Genomic DNA, 24,701 nt, shown 5'->3' on the forward strand with positions numbered 1-24,701 from the left:
GCTCCCAGGACCCAGCCCACAACTGCTGAGGAAGCTACGCAGCCAGCTGTGTACAAGTGGAGCGTCTGTGTCTACTTGAAAGTGCCTGTCTGCCTGTGGTCCTTGCCTGTGTGTGCGCCTCTGTCCCCGCCTCCTGGCTGCCCGAGCCCTGGAGCTGAGGAGGGAAGCTGAGCAAGTCGAGGCCCACGCCGCTGCCTCTGCTCCAGCCAGGATGTGGCTCTTCCATACTCTGCTCTGCATGACCAGTAAGTCAGCCTCACCCCCTGCCCCGAGGGGCTGCACAGCCTGTCCATCTGTGTGTCTGGTGGGGCTCAGAGCCCGAGGTCAGAGAAAGTCTGGGGACTCCCCCCTGGAAGCCCGTCTTGCTCCGTGGGTCAGACCCCCAGGCTAGGAAGGACCTCTGAGGCTCTGTTGGCTGCTGACAGCGTGTGGCTTTGGACTCCAGGGCTCTGCCTCCTGTTCCTCCCGCCAGCTCCCCTCCCCACGCAGGCCCTCTCCCCTGGAACCCACTCCAGGCAGCCCCTCAGGTCTGTGCCAAGCTTGTCCCCAGAGTGTGGAGGCTGGTGCGGCCCACCCGCCCAGCAGAGCCCCCTGGTTTAGCTGAGGAGGGTGAGGACCCTGTGTGCGGCGAACGCGTAGGGGGAGCCTGCTTCCTGTTCCTGATGTTAGGGCCCCTACGAGAACCTGTATGGGGGAGGGGACATGCCCTCTCCACTGCCTGGGGTCCCATATGGCCTTTAAAACTCCTATGGAAGCCCCTTGGGGCAAGCCAAGCCAGGAGCCTGCACCCAGCCACCAGGCCCCAGGGATGAGAATAAGCGTGGTCAGCGAGCCCCTGGGCGCTGCTCAGATCAAGCCTGAGGTGAGGGTGGTCCTGTGTAGTGATCTGGCAGGCTTCCCGGGGGCCTCCTGCGCTGGCCAGGAGCTGGTCAGAAGAATGAGACTGGACATCAGGCAGGTGTAGTGTCAGGGCTGCTGGGAGCCTGAGTTCTCCCTAAGGGATGGGTGGGGGCCAGCTAGTGAACGCCAGACGGTGGCTGAGAGCTGAGGCCAGGCTGGGAGGGGGCTCAGAATTAGCACCCACCATGGGGCCAGATCACCCAAGAGGCAGGCCAAACGTGCATGGGGGCACGAGCAAAGCATACATTTTTGGATACCTTTTAACATTTGATATTTAAAAAACATCAAAATAGTCATCGTAGAAAGATCAAAACTTTGTTGAACTTCCTTTTCCTTACTTTACAGTTTAGACTTCCCTTTACTTTCAGTTACATGTGGTGTGTGGAGAAGGTCTCACGCTTTTTATGGCTTAAGGCTTTGATCCCCCATCACCAAGTGTGTCCATACCCTGGTCCACCCCATCCCAGTAGAGAGGAGGTGACTGTGGCCCAGAGAGGGGTAATGACTGGCCATAGTTACAAGCAAGTACTAGTAGAAACGGGGCTCAAGCCCAAGCCTCTGCCTGCCTCCCAGCTCTAGAATACCCCGTGGCCTGGGACACTAACCCTGGTGTCACTCTGGTCTTCTGGTTGTCTCTGTCTTCTGTGGCCTCTGGAAGGACCCGTTATCACCCCAGCACCTTTTTCAGCAATGTCAATCCAGATGACATTTATCAAACCCCTTCTGAGGCTAAGGCACTCCCCAGGCTGACGGGCAGCAGAGAGCAAGATGGAGCAGAAGTGCAATGAGATCACTTACCCCGCACCTCGGCTATGCTATGGGCTGGGGGTAAGAGCAGGGCCCCAGCAGCTCCAGTCTGAGTGGGAGAAGTGGAACTGTGACAGTTCTGCTCCAAGCTGTGAGGTCCTGAGATTTAGGGATGGACCAATCATGAAGAGCTTCCTGGAGGAAGTGAGATTGGCGCTGAGTCTTAAGAGCTGGAGAGAGTCTGAGAAAGTGACAAGGAGATGCCAGGGAGGGTGGAGGAGCCCCTCAGACAGTGACCCCAGGCCCAGGGCCCTGCATCCTGTGTCTGGCTGCACCTCCCTAGGCTGGAGAGAATCCAAACTGTTCCTGGCCTGACCTTCCACCCTTCCCAAGCACCCACTGTGGTGATGCCCACTTCTCATCTGGGGGAGCAGATGAGATAACATGAGTTGTCTGAGGCAGTCAGATGCAGATACAAACACACTGAAACCCTGGAGCTGCCCATCTCATCCTGCTACCATGCAGCCTGCTGTTCCCAGGTCAGTCTTCACCCTGACTCATTCTGTGACCACAGCCACTCACTTCTCCCCCCAGGGTCTCAGAGGTTGCGTCTCCATCGCTCGTGTGAGGAAGGGAACTGTGCTAGTGGCCTGTAAAACCTTACAGTGGTACACAAGCCAGCAGTCCAGGGCCGGCTCTGCTGTCGCACCAACTTCAGGCTGGGGCCTGGGGCCCTGCTGGGTCCTGCTGGGGGAGTGGGGAGGTGTCAGACCTGCCTCTGCCCGGGGCACAACCCCAGACCTGAGTGCAAGTGTGTGATGGGAAACCTTGGCCATTGAGGGTGGGGGACCGTAGTGTCCGCGGTGGCCCTGAGGATGGGGGAGGTGCGTAGCAAGTGCAGACAGGTGGTGCGGGGCGAGAGGGAGGCTTTCTGTGCAGGAGAAACAGTATGGACAGAGACCCGGGTGTAAGGAGTGTGTTTAAGGAGACGCAGGGTGAGGCTTGAGTGGGGACAGAAAGCTGTCTGCTCTGACGCTGCCTGCGTGCCACAACCGGGACACGCTGGGCCCAAGGGGGGAGCAGGCCGCACGCACACCATGACCCTGACCCTCTGTCCCCAGCCGGAGGGCCCACTGAGAATGCCTTCAGGTGGCACACAGGGGATGGGGAAAGGGCGTCCCAGGCAGAGGTAAGACGAGCACAGCTTTCGTGGGCCAGCCAGGTGTGGAGAGCGGTCCACGCAGGAGCCAGACGCCTCCGACCTTCTCTGGGAGGCTGGCCTGGGGAGAAGCTGGGGGCCATGTGGGTGGTCAGGGTGCTGGTGGAGAGTGTGGGGGCCCAGAGTGCCAGGCTGAGGGAGCTCGGGCCACACCCTGAGGGCAGTGGGAAGGCCAGCAGGCCCCTAGCCCGGAGGTGACAATGGGACGTGCCTGTGGTGTAGAAGGCGGAGTCCTGGAGAAAGGGGAGGCAGATCGGCCCGTGAGGAGCCGCTGCCGAGGTCCCGTCCGGGGGGGCTGGGGCCGGAGGGCATGGGGAGGGGGAGACACTTACGAGAAATGTTGAGGAGGAAAATCCACAAGCACTTTAGCACAGAGCACAGCCCTGTCTGCTCCAGACCTGTCGGCCATGGTTATTAGGTAGCCTGTGAAGGGGGCCAGGGTGGGGGACCGAGGTATGAGGTTTGGGGCTGAGACGATGAGGCTCAACATGGAAGACCCAGGTGGGTGGGTGGAGGGTGAGCTGCCCCACGGGACAGGCGGCCTGCAGGCCTTTCTGGGTGCTCTGGACTGGGCGTCAGGACGGCTGGATCTAGTCCTAGTTCTATGGCCCGGCTCCTTGTATAAGTTCAGGCAAACCGTTCCCTGCCCTGCATCCACCCCTCCGGGTTCAGTTTGCTAAACCGAGAACAGCACTGTGAGAATGTATATTTAAAGTGCCCGGCGTGATGGGGGAGATAGGGGGTGGGTGCGGGCAGTGGTGGCTGACAGGATGGAGGGGACTCTGACTCAGCAGGCCTGTGTGGCAGGGACAGCTTGGAGAGGCGGCCCTGTGGGCGGCGTGGCGACAGACTCTGGTTCAGCAGGGCTCTCACCACTGGCAGCCCGAGAGGGGGGCTTGAGCTGGAGGGCAAGGCTGTCAGAGAACGTGACAGGCCTCCCTTGTGGTTATAACACTGACATTAGCACCCACATACTGAGCCTGCAAGATGTCAGATGCTGCGCCCGGCCTTGCCCCACTAGTCTGCACGGTCCCAATCACAGATGGGGAGACTGGGGTGAAGTGACAAGCCCAAGGTCCTTCAGGGGCTCCGTGGCAGAGCGAGGATTTGGACTCAGGACTGTCTCCCTCCTGGGCTCATGCTCTCTTCTCTGAGTCGAAGTGGGAAGTGGGAAGAGAGGGGGTCCCCTGACGGAGGCACAGCCCGAGCAGAGAGACCATGGCAGGGGCCTGGGGGAAGTCTGCCCCAGCAAGGCGGCCCGCGCCTGGCGGACCCCAGGCACTGGCTGGCCTTATGGGAAAGCTCAGCGGACCCGGTGACACTCCTGAACACACACACACATAAATGTGTTCTCACTCACCTAATCACCAGCTCGATAACCCAGAGCTCTGCCCCAGCTCTGAGCTGCTGGCACGACAGGGAGCCAGGTCTCTGTTTACACCATACCCCCCCTCGCCCCCGCAGTGCCTCCAGCTTTTATTAAAGGCTTTAGAAATAGGCAGACCTGGGCCCCAGACACAAATTTCAATTTGCTGATGAGCCACGAGCAATCACCCGACCTCTCTGAGCCTCAGCACCTGAGTATGGTACCTGGAAGACAGCAGGTGGTCCAGGATGGTGGCTGTAATGGTCTCTCTGCTTATCTCCTCCCCTTTCCCACCCCTCAAGAATCTTGCACCAAGATCCCTCCGTTGAACAAAGCAAAAATGGGGATGGGGGCGTGGGGTAGGGGATCAGGAATCTCTGGCCCTCTTTGATGTTTCCAGGGCACCTCATCTGGGCCTGGCACTGTGCTGAGCTGGACTCTGTGGTTGGGGGTGTGTCATGGATGACTCAAATCAGATTACAGTTTTGGGGAGACAGACTTTATCACAGATCACTCTGACCCAGACACGATTTAGTCAGAGCCAGACAGAGACCCCACAGGATGCCGAGAGAGCTCAGGGACCACTGGGGTACTCTGACTGAGAATCTGGATTGGCTCCTGGGGCAGGGCCCCAAAGGATGGGGCAGAGGTGGGAGAGTGACGAGGAAGGCACACTGGGCAGAGGGAACCGCTTGTGCAAAGGCCCTGCGGTGGGAGGTATGCAGATGGTGTTCAGGAAGTGGGGTGTCGAGCCAGAGAGCAGAGCTGGCAGAGGGGGCACTGGGCTGGGCAGGGAGGTACCATGGATGCCGGGGGAGGAGACTGGACTTATCACAGGGGTTTCAATTCATGTCTGTTAAGTCACACAGATGGTAAAAGGGGGAAAGAATGCCTTCCGGTCGCCCCTTGTAAGAAGTGGGTAGTTCTCCCTTTTTAGTTTTTCTGACCTGCCCCATTATTTTAAAACAAGTTTTATTTTAGCACATGGTATATTTTTATGAGTCACCACCAATCATTCCAGGCAAGGCAGAGGTATAAAGGGAAAGGAATAAAGTACAGATGCCTATTTTGTGCCAGGCTTGGGGAGGGGGACTGGGAATTGAGAGGAGAGAGTGGACACTACCCTCTCACAGGGTGCCTGCTCCTTCAGCCTTTGGAAGGTTGGTTTTTTGTGTTTTTTTTTTAATGTTTTATCTATTTTGGCTGCACAGGGTCTTAGTTGCGGCACGCAGGATCTTTTAGTTGTGGCATGCGGGCTCTTAGTTGTGGCATGTATGTGGATTGTAGTTCCCGACCAGGGATCAAACCCAGGCCCCCTGCATTGGGAGCACAGAGTCTTACCCACTGGACCACCAGGGAAGTCCCTGGAAGGTTGGTTTTTAACAAAGTTTTAAGCATGTACAAAAATAAAGCAAATAACATTAATAAACCCAATATACCCATCACCCAGATGACACAGCTATCAAGATCTTGCTGCGCTTGCTGCATTTATATATCTCACTGTCCCTTTTTGTTTCCTTTACCAAAGTATTTTAAAGCCTTGCTGCTCGCAGTTTGGTCTGGGGACCAACAGCAGCCTGGCATCACTTAGCGGCGGTTAGACTAGGATCTTAGCCCCACTCCCTGACCTACTGAATCAGAATCTGCATTTTTAAGAAGATACTTGGGTGATTCATTTGCACATTAATGTTTCGGAAGCATTGTTTGAAAGAAAATCCCCAACATCAGTCATTTCACCCTTCAGTACTTCAATACACATTTCTGAAGTACTTGGGGATGTTTTCTTACACAGCCATAATGTTGTCATTACCCAACAAAATTAACAGTAATTCTTTGGTATCATCTAATACCCAGTTCTTAACTCAAATCTTCCTGACTGTCTCAAAATGTCTATTTCTAACAGTTCAAATCAAGAGCCAAACAAGACCCACACATCACGTGTGGTTGCTATGCCTTTCTTAGTCTAGAGTGACCCCCTTGCTCATTTTTGAGGTTTGTGTGTCTGTTTCAAATCTTCACTTTACTGCAGAGCTCAGTTGCTTGTCTTGCAGAACATCTTCAGGGTTTGTGCGTTTGCTTCCTCTCGATGTGATTGGTCCTTCAATCCCCTACATTACCCGAGACTTGGAAGTTAGGGCTAATGCCTTCATTAAATTCAGGTTTAACTTTTTTGGCGAGCATCCTCTAAACAATCAGGAGGATTTTGCCATACGTCCTGCATTTATCTCACTCCCTTTTTTCTGTTTCCTTTGCCGACGTATTTTAGAGAGTTGCTTCTCAGTGTGGTCTGATGACTAGCAGCCTGGGCATCACATGGGAGCTGTTAGAAATGCAGTATCTTGGGCCCCAGTATTCTTCCTAGGGGGTCATACTAGGAGGCACACATGCCTGGGGGGCCCACTCTTAGCTGCGCTGAGATGAACTAGTGGGCTGGGGCGGGGGTCAGCCTAATTGTGAAGTGCTCTATCAAAATTTCATCTAACTAGTTTCATCCATTGATGATCGTGGCCTGATTTAATTGTTGTATTTCATTATGACTTGCAAAATTGTGTTTTTATGGTTGTATTATTCCTTCCACATTCATTAGTAACGATTCTTCTGTAAAGAACTTTTTGTGGTCAACTAGGACCATTTGGTGACCCTGAAATGCAGCGCATACAGGAAAGGCAAAAAAATTGCTTAATGCTTTCCCTTTAATAGTCAATTTTCAGAGTAAGGGCATAATGCCCTCATTACTTACAATGGTGAAAAATGCAGTGTTTTGATTTATTTTTGTTTTCTTTCTGTCTTTTAAGTATCATTATGAACCCCTGGAATTTTTGTGTATTCAATGTGCTTCAGACACTTGCAATTATTATTTTTTTATTGAACTGTAGTTGATTTACAATACTGTGCTAGTTTCAGGCGTACAGCGAAGTGATTCCGTTATACATACATACATATACATATATATTCTTTTCATATTCTTTTAATTATAGGTTATTACAAGATATTGAACATAGTTCCCTGTGCTATACAGTAAATCCTTGTTGTTTACCTATTTTATATATAGTGGTGTGTATCTGTTAATCCCAAACTCCTAATTTATCCCTCCCTCCTCCCCGCACTTATTATTTTTTAATGTAAACTTTTTTGAAGACAATACATGCAAAAATGGACAAATTCAGATCAGTGAATTTTCAGATTAAATCAAATCCACATGCTGATACCAATTTCAAGAAACAGAGGACATTACCAACATCCCAGAAGTACCTCCCGTGGCCCCCTCCAGTTATTACCTTACCCCCAAGAGTAACCACTCTCCTGACCTCTGATACCATGGATTAGTTTGCCTGTTTTGAACTTTGAATAAATGGAATTATACAGTATGTTCTGTTTTGCTCCTGTATTTATGAGATCCAACCCACCTTGTTGTTGATTATTTTCATTGCTGTAGAGTGTTCCATTGGTGAATATACCACAGCATATTTTTTCTACTGTTGATGGATATTTGGGTTGTTCCAGTTTGGGGTTGTTATGAATAGTGAGGCTATGAAAATTCTTGTACATGTCTTTTTGTGAATATATGAACACATTTCTATTGGGGTTTTGCCTTAGGGTAGGATTGCTGGGTCATGAGTTACACATATGCTCAGCTTTAGTTGATAACTGCTAAACGGTTTTCTAAAGTGATTGTACTGATTTACATTCCCACCAGCAGTATTTGAGGGTTCTAGTAGCCCCACATCATTGTCAGCACTTGGTATTTTCTTTTTCATTTTAGCCATTCTGGTGGGTGTGTAGTGGTATCACATGGTGATCTCAGTTTGCCTTTCTGTGAAGTCTAATGGTGCCTTCTCATATGATTGCTGGCTATTTGGATAATCTCTTTTGTGAAATGTCCTTTTTCTGTTGGCTTACATGCCTTTTTCTTATTGATCTGTAGAAACTCTTTACAGATTCTGATATGAATCTTTTGTCAGATATTTGTATTGCAAACATCTTTTCTCTCTCCGTGGCTTGCCTCTTCATTCTTAATGATGTCTTTTGATAAACAGAAATTCTTAAGTTTAATGAAGTTCAGCTTATCAATTCTTTCCTTTATAGCTAGTGTTTTTTGTGTCCTGTTTAAAAAATATCTGTCTACCCCAAGGTCCTTTGTTTTCTCTTAAAAGCTTCATTGTTTCATTTTTCATATTTAGATATATGGTCTATCTAAGTCCACATTTAAATCTTCAGTTCATCAGGAACTGACTTTTTGTGTATGATGTGAGAGAAGAGTCAAGATTAATTTTTTTTTCAATATTGATATCCAAGTGACCCAGCACGATTTATTTAAAAGAGCATTCTTTCACCACTGTTCCTCACTGTCACCTTTGTCATAAATCAGGTGCCCATATGTTTCTGGACTCTCTGTCCCATTGATCTGTTTTCTATCCTTGTGCCAATATAATTCTGTTTTAATAACTATAAATTTATAATAATCTTGATAAATGATAAGTCCCCAAATTTTGTTATTCTTCTTCAAGAGTGCCTGACTATTCTTGCCCTTTGCATTTTCATATAAATTTTTTAAATTGGCTTGTTAACATCACCCTTCCCCCAATAATTTGCTAGGATGTTGATTGTGGTTGTATTGAAGCTATAGATCAATATAGTGATAACTGACAACAACATGGAATCTTCTAATTCATGAACATCATCTGTTCCTTCATTTTAGATCTTTAATCTCTCCCAATCTTTTAATAGTTCTTAGTGTAGAGGTTTTGCATATCTCTAGTTAGAGTTACTTTTAGACACTTGATTTTTTTATGGCTTTTGTTAACGGCATCTTTTAAAATTTTTCATTCTTCATTTGATCATTGATGGTGCATAGAAGTACAATGGTTCTTTGTATTTTGCCTCTGTATCCCATGACCTTGCTCAAGGCACTTATTAATTCTCAATGTTTGTGGATCTGTTGGATTTTTCAATCTACTTATTTAATCATGTCATCTGCAAATAATGACAGTTTTATTTTTTTCCTTTTTAATCTTTGTGCTCTGTATTTTTTCTTTTTTCTTACTGCTGTGAAACCTCCAGTAAAATGTTGACTAGAGGTGGTAAGAGTGAGCATCCCTGTTTCATTTCTGATTTTAGGGGGAAAGCTTTCAATAACTCACCAATAAGAATGATGTTGGGAATTCCCTGGCGGTCCAGTGGTTGGTTAGGACTCCACGCTTTCACTGCCGAGGGCGTGGGTTCAGTCCCTGTTCAGGGTAATGAGATCCCACAAGCTGCGTGGCATAAAATAAAAAAATAAAATAAAATAAAAATAAAATAAAATAACCCTGGCAGTGCAGTGGTTAAGACTCTGCAATTCCACCACAGGGGGCGTGGGTTCTATCCCTGGTTGGGGAACTAAGATCCCGTGTGCCACGTGGTGTGGCCAAAAATTAAAAAAAAAAAATTTAAAAAAAAGAATGATGTTTGCTGAAGGATTTTTGTGGATATTCTTGATTAAAGACATTCCCTTCTATTCCTAGTTTGCTATGAATTTTTTAAATTACAAATCAGTATTGTATTTTATCAAATACCTTTTTCAGCCTCTATCATAATGATCATATGATTTTTTTTCTCCTCTTTTTTCTGTTAACATGATGAATAAATTGATTCTTTTCGAACGTCACACCACTCTTGCATTCCTGAAATAAACTCCACTTGGTTGTAAGGTATTATGCTTTTTATATACCCCTGGGTTTGATTTGCTAATGTTTTGTTTAGGATTTTTGCATCTACGTTCAAGAGAGAGATTGCTAATTTTCCTTTCATGTGTCGCTCTTGTCAGGTGCTAATATCAATGTCATGCTGGCCCCACAAAATGATTGGAAAGTGTTCTCTCATTTTCTCTTCTCTGGAACAGTTCATGTAAGATTGGTATTTCTTCTTTACGTGTTTGGGAGAGCTCACTAGTGAAGCCATCTGGGCCTGGAGTTAATGGATTCAGTTTTTAAAATTTGGGATTATTCAGATTTCACTTCTTTTGTCAGTTTTGGTAAATTTATTTTTCAAAGAATTTGTCCTTTTCACCTAAATTGTCAAGCTTACTGGCATAAAGTTGTATATACTATCCTCTTATTATTTCATAAATGTCTTAGGCTCTGTTCTGATGTCCTCTTTTCATTCATATTGGTAATTTATGTGTTTGCCTTTTTTTTTTTCTTGATCAGTGTTGCTAGGGGGTTTTATCAGTTATATTACTCTTTCGAAAAACTAAACTTTAGCTTTGTTGATTTTCCCTACTGTAGGTTAGTTTTCTATTTCACTGATATATGCTCATGTCTTTATTTCTTCCTGTACTCTCTCTGGGCTTGATTTGCTATTCGTTTAGCTTTTTGAGATGGAATATTAGATAACTGGTTTTCAGCCTTTCTTTTTTTTTTTAGCATATGCATTTAAGGCTCTGCGTTTCCTCTAAGCACTGCTTTAACTGTATCACACAAGTTTTGATTTGTCCTATGTTAATTCTCATTCAGTTCAAAATATTTTAAAGTTTCCATTATGATTTTATCTTTGGCCCTAGGTTATTTAGAAGTACATTGCTTAATTTCCAAGAAGTTAGAATTTTAAGCAGTGGAGTAGCATGCTTTTAAAAATTCTTTCTGGCAACTGGTACGGAAAGGATGTACCCGGAGGGAGAAGTCTTGGAAGAGAAAGGTCAGGAGACTAATGAATGTGTCCAAGCAGGAGACAGTAAGGTCAATGGGGCAGAACTGAGTCCCTGGAGATGCCAAAACGCACATGAGAATTCTGAGAATGATAAAGGTGGTATTTCAGATCTGCGGGGATAATATGAGCTATTTGAGAAGTAATGTTGAGACAATTTCATTTTGGGGGGAGAAAAAGTAAAGCCGGATATATGCAAAAATAAAGTCTAGATGAATCAAAGACTCAAGCACAAGAAATGAAACAAAGAAAATATCAAAGAAAGCATGAGTGAATTAAATAATCTCTGAGTGGGGAAGCATGACACAAAACTCGAGTCATACAGGAAAAATAATTTGACTACATAATAAATGTAGATGTGGGGAAAAATATAAGCCAGTCAAACAAACAGCTAAGTGAGAAACAGTCTCTAACACGTTGACAATTTCTTTTGGACAAAAGGCTCTTATAAATTAGTAAGAAAACAATAAAGACCTCATAAAAATGGATAATGTATATGAATAAGCAGGAAACAAACTTATAATAAGAGGCTTGACTTTACTCATAATGTAAAAAATAGGGTTTTTTTTCAAATTTTTTTTTTTTTAAAGAGCTGGGCTTTAAAAAAAAATTTAATTAATTAATTAATTTTGTGGGGGCTGTGTGTTGGGTCTTCGTTGCTGCACACGGGCTTTCTCTAGTTGCGGTGAGCGGGGGGCTGCTCTTCCTTGAGGTGCGCGGGCTTCTCATTGCGGTGGCTTCTCTTGTTGCGGAGCACAGGCTCTAGGCGTGCACGGGCTTCAGTAGTTGTGGCACATGGGCTTCAGTAGTTGTGGCATGCAGGTTCAGTAGTTGTGGCACATGGGCTTCAGTAGTTGTGACACGCGAGTTCAGTAGTTGTGGCACGTGGGCTTCAGTAGTTGTGGCTCGCGGGCTCTAGAGCGCAGGCTCAGTAGCTGTGGCGCATGGGCTTAGTTGCTCCGCGGCATGTGGGATCTTCCCCGAGCAGGACTCAAACCCGTGTCCCCTGCATTGGCAGGCGGATTCTTAACCACTGCACCACCAGGGAAGCCCTAAAAAATAGTTTGGGAACAAAATGATGAGATACTCTTTTAAAACAAGGATGAGGAGGTCCGCACAGTCTGCTCAAGCGATGCTGTGAGGAAATAGGCCTTCCATTCTGTTTTTGGAATATGAATTGGCACAGCCTCTTTGGGGGACAATTTGTCTATATCAATTTTCCCCCCAAAATTTTTAGTGAAGAATTTCAAACGTACAGAAAATTTGAAAAACTTGTGCAGTGGACAACCACATACAACACTTAGATTTTACAATGTATAGATTTTACAATATATATATTTTTGTATATTACATATATGTAAAATATGTGTGTGATAGTGCAAATATAACAAAATGTTGACAATTGTAATTGACATATATAAAAATATGTTTATTTATATCCATCCATATATATTCATCTATCCATCCATCAAGCCGTCTTATATTTTGATGCATTTCAAAGTAAATTGCAGACATCAGCACACTTCATCCCTAAACATTTCATCATACATATCAACTAGAGTTCAGTATTTCCTTATGGTTCTTTTTTTTTTTTGAGGTAAAATTTACCTACGGTGAAACACACAAATTTTAAGTGGACCATTTGATGTATTTTTGACAATGCACACCTTTGTAATCCAAACTCCTATAGAGATATAGGATATTTCCATCACCCCAGGAAGCTCCTTTCTGCTCCTTCCCAGTTAATCCCCATCCCGCATCAGCCCAGGCAATATTTTTTTTTTGCTATAGATTAGTTTTGCTGGTTCTAGAACATCATATAAATGGAATCATACAGTAGATACTCTTTTATGTAAGACTTCTTTCACTGAGCATAATGATATTCATGATTCACCCATCTTGCTGTGTGTGTCAATTGTTCGTTCCTTTTTACTCCTGAGTAGTATTCCATGGTCTGAATATGTCAGTTTATCGATTCCCCAGTTGATGGACATTTGGGTTGTTTCCAGTTTGGGACTGTTACAAATAAAGCTGCTATAAACATTCTTTTTCTGAGGTATTTTTGAGGACACGTGTTCTCTCTTGGGTCACTTGATGGGCAGGTACGTAGACAGAATGTATGCAGACCCTCACCCTGGGGCCCGTAGTCTATTTTAACTTTGGTACATGACACGGTGATGAGCATGTGCTCCGTGGCAGGTGTAGAAAGTGCACAGTGGGAGGTGTGAGAAGGTAGCAAGTGCTCTGGGACAGAACCAAGGAAGGCCTCCTGGAGGAGGGGGACTTGGTGCCAACACAGCTTGGTTTAGTAGGAGGACCAGGGGCTCTGGGTCAGACACGCCTGCATTCCAGTCCTATTCCCATGGAAAAAAGATTCTTGGTAGGGGGGGACTTCCCTGGTGGTCCAGTGGTTAAGATTCCGCACTTCCACTGCATGGGGCATGGGTCTGATTCCTGGTCAGGGAACTAAGATCCCACATGCCATGCGGTGCATCCAAAAAAAAAAATCCTTGGGAGTCTCGCTTTCCTCATCTGTAAAATGGGGATAGTGGCACTGCAGGATGTGATGGAACAACGGTGCCTCTCTTTTTAAATGTTCTTCTTTTCTTTTCAGGCCTGGCTCCCCTGGCCGCCTTCAACGTGGACATGGTCCGGACCTGGGTGACTCCCAAGGGAGACGTCCCCTACGTGCTCAACTCCCTTCTGCATCAGGACTCCAGCACCAACCAGACCTGGTGAGTGCGGCCTGGCGCACGGGGCAGTGTGCGTGAGGACTGAGGAGCCCTCCGGGAGCCTGAGAAGGCCCCCAGACAAGGCCTCGGCACCCCACCCCCCAGCCTGGGGAGAACCCCCTTTCAGAAGGGCGTGCAGGGGAGAGGCCATTAGCTCAGGGCCCGTTCTCCCAGCCCCGGCCCCTCTCCTCACCCTGGCCTCTCCGGGGGTGGGGGAGGGGAGGCTAAAAAACTTTAAAAATAAAGTTTATCCAGGCTCTTTTGTCTGTTACAAAAGTAACGTGCTCAACATAGAAATTTTGGACAGTGACGGAAAATATTTCTTTTAAATGGAAAATATGAGGCAGGCGGGCGTGGTGGTTACCAGGAGGCTGTGCATCTGGTCGCCGTGGTTCGGTGACAGCTTCGCTCTGTATTTATAGCAAGGCACGCAACCCCCAGCCTCAGTTTCTCATCTCTGCAGTGGGGGTGATATTTTCCTACCTCACAGGGTTGTGGCAAAGAGTATTTGAGTTCATGCACATAAAGTGTTTGGCACAATTTCCGGCCAAATTTAAGATCAATACGCATTACTTTGTATTTTAAACTTCTCATCTGTACCCACCAATTAGATAAGTAAAACATTTTAAGTCTGATAGCATTCTGCTGGTAAGGATGTGGTGAAACAGGAACTTGTAGGAATGTGAGTTGGTATAACCACCTGGCAGAATCATTTTGCCATATCAGGTAGAGCTGAGGATGCAGGCAGCCCTTGATTCAGAGATTCCACCCCCAGATACCAACCCTAGGGAACTTTTGGGGCACACCTAGAGATATTGACTGTGACATTGTTTTGAAATAAGCATCGTCGGAAAAATGGAAGACATGAGGTGTGAGTCATCCAATGAGACACTGAAAGCAGGTAAAATGAACGAATTGAGTGCAGTGGTTATGAACCGGATCAGTCTCGAAACACATTGTAAAATGAAAAAGGCAAGTTGTAGAATCATTTATACCATGGCCATTCACTCCGCAAGCATTTATACAAGAGCACCTACTGTGTGCCAGGCCCTGAGGGAACAGTGGTGAGCAAAGCAGACACAAAGCCTTATGCTCAGGGGAAATAGACAAGAAGCAAGTAAATCAAATGTAGATTCTATCAGATGGAGGTAGTGGTGGTGTGCTGATTAGAGACATGTCTTTGGTTTTAGGAGAAGTTCTGCAGTGAAGGGTCACGACACACACTCCAACGTCCCCTGTTGTCACCAAGATGACGTTTAGAGCTGCTCATTTTGAAGCCAGGGTTCAGTCAAGGTTCCTGTGTTGCGTATCGTGGCTGTATCTCTTTAGTCTCCCTTACTCTAGAGCAGCCCTTCCTCTCCCTGTCTTGTTCGTGGCAGGGCTCTTTCTGTGCTTGCTCCACTGCCCAGCTGCCCCTGGCTGGTTCCCTGCTCCACCCCCTCACCTGCCGCTGCTTTGCTTCTGGTCCATGGTGAGGGGCTTCCTTCAGACCTGGCACCCCTGAGCCATGAGCCCAGGGTCCAGATAGCTTTGAGGCAGAGCCAGGTGAGGCACTCAGGGCTCCTGGCTGAGTGGAGCTCTGTTTGGTGGCAGATGGGTGGGCAGTGGTGGCTCCCGAGGCAGCCTCATAGCCCTGGACTTGGGCCATGACCACGCCAGCCAGGCAGGCTCGGACCCCATGCTTGATTTCCTCACTGTCCAGTGAAGGGGCTGGTGACCATTAGATTTAAGTTTAAGTGGTGAGGGCAGGGCCCATTCACTCATTCATTCATTCATCAGTATTTATGGAGCATCTACTCAGTGCCAGGCAAAGCTAGGGGGATAAGATACTAAAGGAGACACAGTCCCTGCCCTCATGGAGCTCCCAGGCTCTTGCGGGAAACAGACAAGTTGGTCGATGACAGGAGGAGTGAAGACTGCTCTGTGGGGACGTCCAGGGTGCATTGGGGACATAGAGGCGCGTGTGTCCTTCAGCCAAAGGATGTACCTCGACACTGGGACTTAGGGGCTGAATAGGAATTAGTGTGAGAAGGCATGGGAGGGGGAGTCGGGGCTGAGAGCAGCTTGGTCAGAAGTCTGGAAGCCAGCCTGAGCCAGGTGGGGGGGCTGGGAAGGTGTTGGTGGCTGAAACTGAGCGTGATGAGACATTGGATGGGGGAGGTGGGCCATGCTTTGTCACCCGGCACAAAGGTTTGGGGAGCCTGAAAGGCTTGAAGGGTGGTGAGAAGGTTGTTAGGAATGTTCTGGCTCCAGGAAGAAGAATTAAAAGTAAGCATTGCTGTGTTTTGTCTTGGTAAAGTTTTATTGCTGCACTATTGCACAGAAAACTGCATGTCATCAGAGTACCGCTCAGCGAATGTTCACAAAGTGAGCCACCCACGTAAGCGGCGTCCAGATCAAGAGGCAGAACAGGACCAGCCTCGCATAAGCCCCCTGCAGCCACGTGCTCCCTTCCATGCACATCCCAGGCGAGAGTTAACCCCCGCTCCCACCCCCGGCCCAGCTCTGCACTTTCTTTCACTGGGTGAATGCACTTCTTTTTATCAGGCACAGGGTGCCCAGCAGTGGAATTGCTGGATCGTGGCTTCTACGCTGGGTCAGCATTCAGTTTTACCAAAGTTTGCAATGCGTGAGCGTTCTGCACTCCCCCCACTCGTCAAGGTCAAGGCCGGGTTTCAGCCATGTTGTGACCATCTCCTGCCCAGCCCCCTCCCTCCAGTACCCCAGCAGGGCCCTCCCCACTCCAGCTTCAGACCCAACAGACTTTAACCCCCCTCCCTCAGAAGCCAAGCCGAGGGCTTCCCTGGTGGCGCTGTGGTTGGGAATCTGCCTGCCAACGCGGGGGACACCTTTTCGAGCCCTGGTCTGGGAAGATCCCGCATGCTGTGGAGTAGCTAAGCCCATGCGCCACAACTACTGAGCCTGCGCTCTGGAGCCTGTGAGCCACAACTATGGAGCCCACATGCCTCAACTACTGAAGCCCACACGCCTAGAGCCCGTGCTCCGCAACAAGAGAAGCCACTGCAATGAGAAGCCCACGCACCTCAGCGAGGAGTGGCCCCCACTCGCCGCAACTAGAGAAAACCGGCACACAGCAACAAAGGCCCAACACAGCCAAAAATTAATAAATAAAATAAATAAATTTATATATTAAAAAAAAGGCCAAGCCGAAAGGCCACAGTGGAGGAGGGGACTTCGAAGTACCCAGAGCAGAAGCCTCCGAGCCCCCCAGGGGCGGGGGAAGAGCCCACTTGGGCCCAAGAAAACCTCCCTGAACACCTGCTGAAGCAGAGAGGGTCTCACGGGTTTGAACGTGCAGGGGAGAAGGATGTGGTGGGAGGCACCTCTGGGTTCCTGCCTCAAACCTTGGAGCCTGAGACCACGGGCTGCTGCACAGGGCAGGAAGCGCGCTTCTGGCCGCCCCGGCCACAGAGGAACAGGCTGGGCTCCTCGTGCAAGGATGACACGTGCCTCTCTCTCCCTCATGTTGTTTCTCTGTAAGATGTAACAGCCAGGGCTGGCAGCATCATGGACTTGGCCGCTGCAGTGGGGTGGAGTGGAATGTAACGAAGGCCTTCCCCCTGGGCGGTATAGGAATAGACTCTGAGGACAGAGATTAGTTACAGCTGGGTGAAGCCAGGAGCTGGGCTGTACTCAGCCCAGGTAATAGGGTCCCTGGGGCTGTCAGCTGATGGTGAGCTCAGTTATAGTTTAGTTTGCCAGCCACTCAGTCGATAAACTTGGAGATCAAGAGACCACCCACCACGGTGGAGATGGTTAAAGGGGTGGGTGGCAGAGGCAGCTCAGACGGGGCCCCGGGCCCCTGGCATTGCGTGACTGTGATATGGGTGGCAACCTTGGGTTCTGCAGTGAACAGCCTGTGCAGCTGTCCATGGTCATCTCTCCAGAACTCACAGTCTAGGTGGGAACAAAAGCCAGGGATAAGTGTAGGTGTCCAGTAGTGAGGGCTTCCTGGAGGGCTTGGAGGGGGTCAAGGTGCTCCTTCTTTTGGGAAGGCTTCCTGAGGAGCTGGCGCTTGGGAAGATTGTTCTGCAGGAAAAGGAGCTGAAAGGCATTGCAAGTGGAAGAAGCAGCTTGGGCCAAGGCCTAGAGGAGGAAGGAGAGCTGAGGCTATTCCAGGCCTGCACCTACCCCACCAAGACGTGGTCGGGTTGGATCCCAGTTCTGAGCCCACCTTTGCAGGGGAGCAGAGAATAAGGTGCTGGGCCCAGGGCTGAGGCTCAGGCTGGGAGGGGTCTGGGGAAAGAGGCAAGGTTGTTGAGCAGGCGACCTAATTTAGGGGCTCAGCTGCAAGCCCACAGAGCTCAGCTGCCCGTGGTCCTCTGCCCCTCAGCCTTGCCCCAGATTAGCCCCCTCATGTGCTGCCTCGGCTGTTGTTCAGTCGTCATTTAACAAATGTTTACCAAACCCCTGCTCTGTGCCAGCCGCTGTTCCAGGTGCTGGAGATAGCATGGCAAACAAGAGAGACAAGATCCTTGGGGAACTTACAGTCTAGGGGGAGAGACAGATGATAAACAGTAAACAAGTAAACAGGATGCTATCAAACGGGGACAAGTTCTGGGAAGGAAATAAATGGGACGATGCAAAGCAGAGTAACTGGGTTGTGAGGTGAGGCTGGTTGGAGAAAGCATTTGTGAGGAGGTGACAGTTAAGCGAGGCCAAGGAATGAGAATGAGCCAGGTTGGGGAGAGAGGGGGCACAGCAAGACAGAGGGCCCGAGCCAGGAAAGAGCTGGGGGCAGCCTAGGAACGGAAGCCAGCCAGTGTGGGGCTAGAGCTTGGAGAGCAAAGGAGCAGGAGCGGAGTCTCAGCGGTGGGGAGGTGCTAGATCGTGTAAGGCCCCGTGGGCTGCAGCAAGGGGTATGGACTCTTTGCCTAAGTGCATGGGAGGCAGCTGAAACAGGGGAGTGACGTGGTGTAATTTACAAGGGTAAATTTATTTTATTTTTTATTTTATTTAAAAAAATATTTATTTATTATTTACTCATTTGCCTATGCCGGGTCTTAGCTGAGGCACGTGGGATCTTCGTTGTGGCATGCATGCGGGATCTAGTTCCCCTACCAGGGATCGAACCTGGGCCCCCTGCATTGGGAGCTCGGAGTCTTACCCACTGCACCACCGAGGAAGTCCCAGGAGCAAATTTAAAAAGCAAACAACAGAAAAAATAACAGGGGGCTATTACTACACACCAGGCAAGATGATGGTGGCAGGGGAAACAGAAGAGATGCTCTCTAGATATAGTTTGGAGGAGAACCAACAGGGTTTACTGATGGATTTGATGAAGGGGATGAGTGAAAAGACGAAGCAAGGGTGCCCCCAGGCTTTGGACTTCAGAACATAGTGGTTGGTGGTGCCATGTATTGTGTCAGGGAAGATGGAACGGTTCAGTTCAGGCAAGGGAGAACAAGACCATAGTTCTGTTTCGAACATTCTAAGTTTGAGATGCCTATTAGACAATGGGCAGTTGTTTATTTATTAGTTTCCTAGGGCTGCTGTAACAATTCACCACAAACTTAGTGGCTTAAAACAGCACAAATTATTATCTTACAGTTTTGGAGGTCAGATGTCCAAAGTGGGTCTTACTGAGCTGAAATCAAGGCATTAGCAGGACTGTGTTCCTTCTAGAGCCTCAAGGGGAGTATCTGTTTCCTCACTTCCTTTAGGTTCTAGGCGCTGCCTGCATTCCTTGGCTTGTGACCCCTTCCTCCATTTTTAAAGGGTCTGATAAGGACCCTTGTGATTACATTGGGCCTACCCAGATAATCCAGGATAAATTCCCCAACACAAGATCTTTAACTTAATCTACGAAGTCCCTTTTGCCATAAAAAGTAGCGTATTCATGGGCTCTGGGGATTAGGACATGGACTTCTCTGTGCGGGGCAGGTCATTATTCTGCTTTCTAGAGCTGTGCTGGTCTGGCTTCTGGTGGAGGGATGCTAGCATTGCAGATATAAAGGTGGGAATGTCAGCACTGATAGGTGTATTGAAGCCAGGGATTGGAGGGGATCAATCACCAGGGAGAGTGTGTGGGCGAGGAAAACAGGGACCCAGCCCCGGGACACCAGTGACATTTAGAAGTCAGACAGTGAATGAGCAAGCAAAGGAGTTTGAGAAGGAGTAGTGAGAGAGGTCAGGGGAATCAAAAAGAAAGTGATTCAAGGGAGAGATGGTTACTTATGCCCCGGGCTGTTGAGAGGTTGAGGAAGATGAGGGCAGAAAGGTGTCCCTTGGATTTGGCAATGTGTGGACCACCGCTGACCTTGACAGGAGCCCTGTCAGGGGTGGAAGTCAGCTTGGGGTGGGGTAAGCTGGGTAGGGCACACACACAGGTGTAGATTTTATTATTATCCTGTCACCCATGGAGATAAGTGAATGATATATTTCATAATTTTTTAAAATGTCAAGTAACGGGAGGTGAGGAAGTGGAAACATGACCTCGTTCCTGGCCCCCAAACCACTGTAACTTATCATGACCTGTCTAATCCCCTTTATAAAGCTTCCCCTTTATAAAGCTTCCCCTTTATAAAGTCCTCTGTGGCTTCCTACTGCCCTCAGCATAAAACCTTGGACTTGGTTCACTGTTACCAAGCTCAGCCTCGGGCCCCTTCCCCAACACCCCCTACTCACAGCTCCTAGGTTGGGGAGCTCTCTCCCTGTCTCGGGGCAGCCCTGATCCTCCCTGGGCAGCATGCACACTGAGAATGTTTAGGCTGACGCTGGCTCTCTGCTGTCTCCCTGGGCAGGGGGCAGAGTTTGCCATTGGGAATCACGTCTCCTGAGGCTGCCTTAACCAGGCTGAGGGGCCCAGAACCTCCAGTTCTGACCTGCCCCTAGGAGAGGGGCACAAGTTTGCTCTTCTCAGGAAGTGCTGTCACTGGGGCCAGGTGGGGCAGGCGCCCTTGCAGCCACTAGGGAGGCAGCACTGCCCCCAACAGAAGCAACTGTGCTGCTGGTGGCTTCCTGGTTCCCCCCACCGCCATCAAAGAGCAGCGAGTCTTTATTTACCACCAGTATCACCCCATTTCTGTCAGGGTGGGCCAACAGGCAGAGAGGGGATGCATTTAGCCATTTCCTGCCTGGAGCTGTGCAAATGTTGAGCCCATGCCTCCCTCGTAATGCAGATCCACCATCCTGGGCTGGGAGCCTGCCCGCCTTTCCAGGTCTGGTCTTCTCCATAGTTTTCCCCACAGGGAACCTGTGGGTCTGTGGGCCTGGAATGGAAGGACTGTGTCTGGGCAGGTAGGGAGGAAAAGGGAATCGTTGACCAGCTCAACTTTGCTGCCTACTCTTTGGCTCAGGCTCCTGGTCACCAGCCCCAGAACCAGCAGGACGGCAGGGCCCCTGTATCAGTGTTCCCTCATTCAGGATGAGCTCCATTGCCAGCCAGTAGGTAAGTCAGCCCCTGCTCCCGGGAATGCTCCCAGGACCTCCTTTCTAGGAATCCCACTCATTCAGCCCAACCATTCCGGTCTCTCCGCCCTAGACTCCACCACCAGCCACAGCAAGCCTTCCATCCTGGTGCCCAATCCCATCCCTACCCAACCCTAACCCCCAACCCACCTTTCCGGACCCAATCCTAACAACAAAAATGAAACCTAAAATGGATGGAGTGCTTACTGAGTCACCTGACACTCTGCTAAGTGCTTCGCAGACTTTTAATCCTCAAAACCACACCATTTTACAGAAGAGAAAGCTACAGTTCAGAGAAGTCCTTTGGTTTCCACTATGACTAAGGTCACGCATCTGAGCAGCACCACAGATGCAAACCCAACTCCACCCGATTCCAAAACCCAACCTACCGCAACTCACCACGCCTCAACAGAACCCAGCCCTTCCCCCCACCGCCACCCCGCAATCTAACTGTGGCCATCCGAGCGCCTAGCATGGGGTCTGCCATATATTAGGCGCTCAATAATGCTGTTTGAATGAACAAAGGAATGGACCTAATTCGCTCGTTGACCAAACTCTCCCCATCCCGCCCAGCCCAACTGAAGGCCCACTTTGCTGACGACCGCTGGGCCATGTCAGGTGGGGTCCTGGTCTCTGTGGGAGGCGCTGTGTTGAACAGCCTCCATCTCTGCCTCAGAAGGGTACACGGTCCAGCAGGGCGACTGAGTGGTCCTGGGACTCAAAAATGCAAGTCTCCTGAGGCCCACAGTGGGGAGGGAGGGGAAGGAGCTACACTTCTGCCCCTGGGGATGTGGGGCAGTAAGATTCCCCGGAGACGGGACTTTGAGAGGGGAGAGTTCATTGGATTCTAGGGCCAGTCCCTCAGCCTCTTGCCATTCCTCCCTGGTGCTGCACACACCTGCCAGCTGGTGCTTCTCTGCCTGCCTGCCCACCAGCCCAGGGGCCCCTGGAGGACCAGCACCAGGTCTCAGTGTTTCTGGATCCCTATCACCATCTGTCGCAGGCCGGGCACAGAGCAGACATCACGGGGCTTATGTTGAATGAGACACCAAATGAGCCTGGGAGAGAGGCCTCTCCTTGAAGGCCCCCCCCATCCAGCTTCTAGAGGATGCTCTTGAGTGGCCAGCTCTTCCTCATGGGGCTTTGACCAAGATGGCCCTGTGCCCTCTGACCTTGGCTCCTGGGTTGCCTCCCAGCATTTCCCCCTCCTTACCTGGGCCTCACTGTTTCAGAGAATGTCCCCATCCCAAAGAGGAAGTACCGTGGAGTGACAGTTGTCCGGAACCACCATGGTGTTTTGGTGAGTATGTGTGGCGAGGGAGGATGGAGGGCCTTGGGGAGCTGGTGCTACCCCTGTGGTTGACCGTGTGGATACCAGTCCTGACTGGCGTGTTATTCTCAGGGCTGAGCCCAACGGTATCCCCGGCAGCCCCAGGGCTGACAGCGGCTCTGAGCTGGGTACTCTGTGTGACCCAGCACACTGACCCTGGCAGCGACTCCTACCCCTGGTGAGGGGTGAGCAAGCTGTTCCTGCGTCCCCTGCCTGGTTGAGCCACTGGGTTCTGACGTGGGGGTGTGGGTGTGGCTGCGACGAGGGGGCCTGGGCTGGGGGTGACCCGGGCTTTCCCCTCCTTTTCTCCCCCTCCTCTAGATCTGCATTCAAGTGCCGACCCGGTGGCCCCAGAGCCTCAGCTCAGAGCTCACAGGCAACTGCATCCTGCTGGCCCCTGACCTCCGTCCCCGTGCCCAGGTCTACTTCTCCGATCTTGGTAAGGACTGGACCCTCGTTGGACAGCTCTGAAGGGATATCCTGGGGTCTGCAAGAAGAGGCGCCAGCCCGTGGTAGATGCAGAGGGACACAGAGGCCCGGAGAGGGCAAGGCAGGCTTAGGCCCCATGTGAAGGAACCAGGGCAGAGCTAAGAGCAGGCTTACCTGGAGGTGAACGAAGAGGCCGTCTGACTCTGAGCTCTTCCATGTGTACTTTTTAAAGAAAAATTACTGGACCCTGATGCCCCTGTGGATGCTGGAGACTGCTCCAGGAACAGAAAAGGCAGCATGGAGAACACAGCCAGGCAGCGCCGGGATTTGAAGGTGGAGGAGGAGGAGGAGACAGAGGACGAGGACGAGGAGGCAGCTGGTGAGAAGAGGCAAATCTGGGTTGCTCCCAGAGCTGTCAGAGCTGACTCCCTAGGCTGGCGACCTCCAGGGGTGAGGCGTGCCTAGGTCCAAGAGATGGAGAGCAGTGGCTGGATTCTACAGGCCTGGCCAGTCCCAGCCCTGTCTCTCTCCATCTTACAGACGGGAAAACTGAGGCCCAGAGAGTGGGGGTGCTGGGAGTGACTCACGTAGCATGTCAGAGCCTGAGCAGGTTCTGGCTCTCTCTCTGCCTCTGAGACAAAGGCTTCACTCTTGGGAACGGCACCGATGCCCTCCCTGAACTGAGTCCTCAGGGCTTGAACTGGGTGGGTGCCCTTCAGGGCAGGACGAGTTGCCCTCACTCCTGCCCCAGATGCCAAGCCCACTCCTGACCTGTTCCCTGTTTTGGCCCAGGCACCGAGATCGCCATCATCCTGGATGGCTCAGGAAGCATTGATCCCCCAGACTTCCAGAGAGCCAAAGACTTCATCTCCAACATGATGAAGAACATCTATGAGAAGTGCTTTGAGGTGGGCTTCCCTAAGAGCTGGACTCACACAGCTTGTGTGTTATCTACCGCTGTGAACAAACCGCCTCAAAACATCCACCAGTGATCTGCCCTCCTTCTATGGGTCAGCTGTTCGGTCTGGGCTCAGCTGGGTGGTTCTTTTGCTGGTCTTGCCTAGAGTTATTCCTGCAGCTGCAGACATCTGGTTGCTTGACTGGACCCTAAGATGCCCTCGCTTGTCTGGACCATGGGTCTCCAGCAGCCCAGCCCAACTCTTTCATGGCAAGCACTTTCCAAACCTCTGATTATATCACATTTGCTGATGTCCCATGGGCCAAAGCAAATCACCTGGCCTATCCCGGAGTCAGTGTGGAAGAGGGGGACTACACAGGGACATGGATTCAAGGAGAAGTCTGTGATTCACTGGGAGCCATTACTATCACACCTTCCTCCACCCCACTGGCTTAGAGATTTCCCTCTGCCTGAGCATCTCCTCCTGCGCAGAGACTAGGAGGAATGAGTGGATTCTTCCACTGCTTCCAGGCGGAGCCATCTAAGGGGCAGGGGTGGCCTTGGGCAACTCTGCCAAACTCCTTCCCTCTCGGCCCCTCCCCTGCAGTGCAGCTTTGCCCTGGTGCAATATGGGGAAGTCATCCAGACAGAGCTTGACCTTCAGGACAGCCAAGACGTTACAGCCTCCCTCGCCAGAGTCCAGAACATCACTCAAGTGGGGAATGTCACCAAGACTGCCTCTGCCATGCAGCACGTCCTGTGAGTGTGAGGGCAACAGAATTACCTGTACACCTACTGAGTGCCAGTCTACGGCCCTGCCCAGAGGCTCTGAGGCATCCTACCTGGAGAAGGTGGCTGGACAGACTGTGTAGAGGAGAGGGTCAGGGTTCAGGCTCTTCCTTGGCTGAAAGGGGACACTGTGAGGTCTTCCAACCCAGCCTTGGCTGATAGATGACACCCCAAGA

At 50.1% G+C, this 24,701-nt stretch overlaps 1 protein-coding gene across 1 annotated transcript in view; it reads left to right on the forward strand.

Moving 5' to 3' along the window:
* Window positions 1-3,342: 3,342 nt before the first annotated feature.
* The window catches only part of ITGAE (integrin subunit alpha E), a 54,676-nt gene continuing 33,317 nt past the window's right edge, over window positions 3,343-24,701 (forward strand). The window contains exons 1-8 of the mRNA XM_061176868.1: window positions 3,343-3,367; window positions 13,531-13,651; window positions 20,968-21,059; window positions 22,312-22,379; window positions 22,731-22,848; window positions 23,071-23,217; window positions 23,631-23,746; window positions 24,344-24,495. Of these exons, the coding sequence (XP_061032851.1) occupies window positions 3,343-3,367; window positions 13,531-13,651; window positions 20,968-21,059; window positions 22,312-22,379; window positions 22,731-22,848; window positions 23,071-23,217; window positions 23,631-23,746; window positions 24,344-24,495 (839 nt within the window). The remainder of the gene's footprint in view (window positions 3,368-13,530; window positions 13,652-20,967; window positions 21,060-22,311; window positions 22,380-22,730; window positions 22,849-23,070; window positions 23,218-23,630; window positions 23,747-24,343; window positions 24,496-24,701) is intronic.

This window comes from Eubalaena glacialis, chromosome 19 (genome assembly GCF_028564815.1).
Source record: "Eubalaena glacialis isolate mEubGla1 chromosome 19, mEubGla1.1.hap2.+ XY, whole genome shotgun sequence".
Classification (NCBI taxonomy): domain Eukaryota; kingdom Metazoa; phylum Chordata; class Mammalia; order Artiodactyla; family Balaenidae; genus Eubalaena; species Eubalaena glacialis.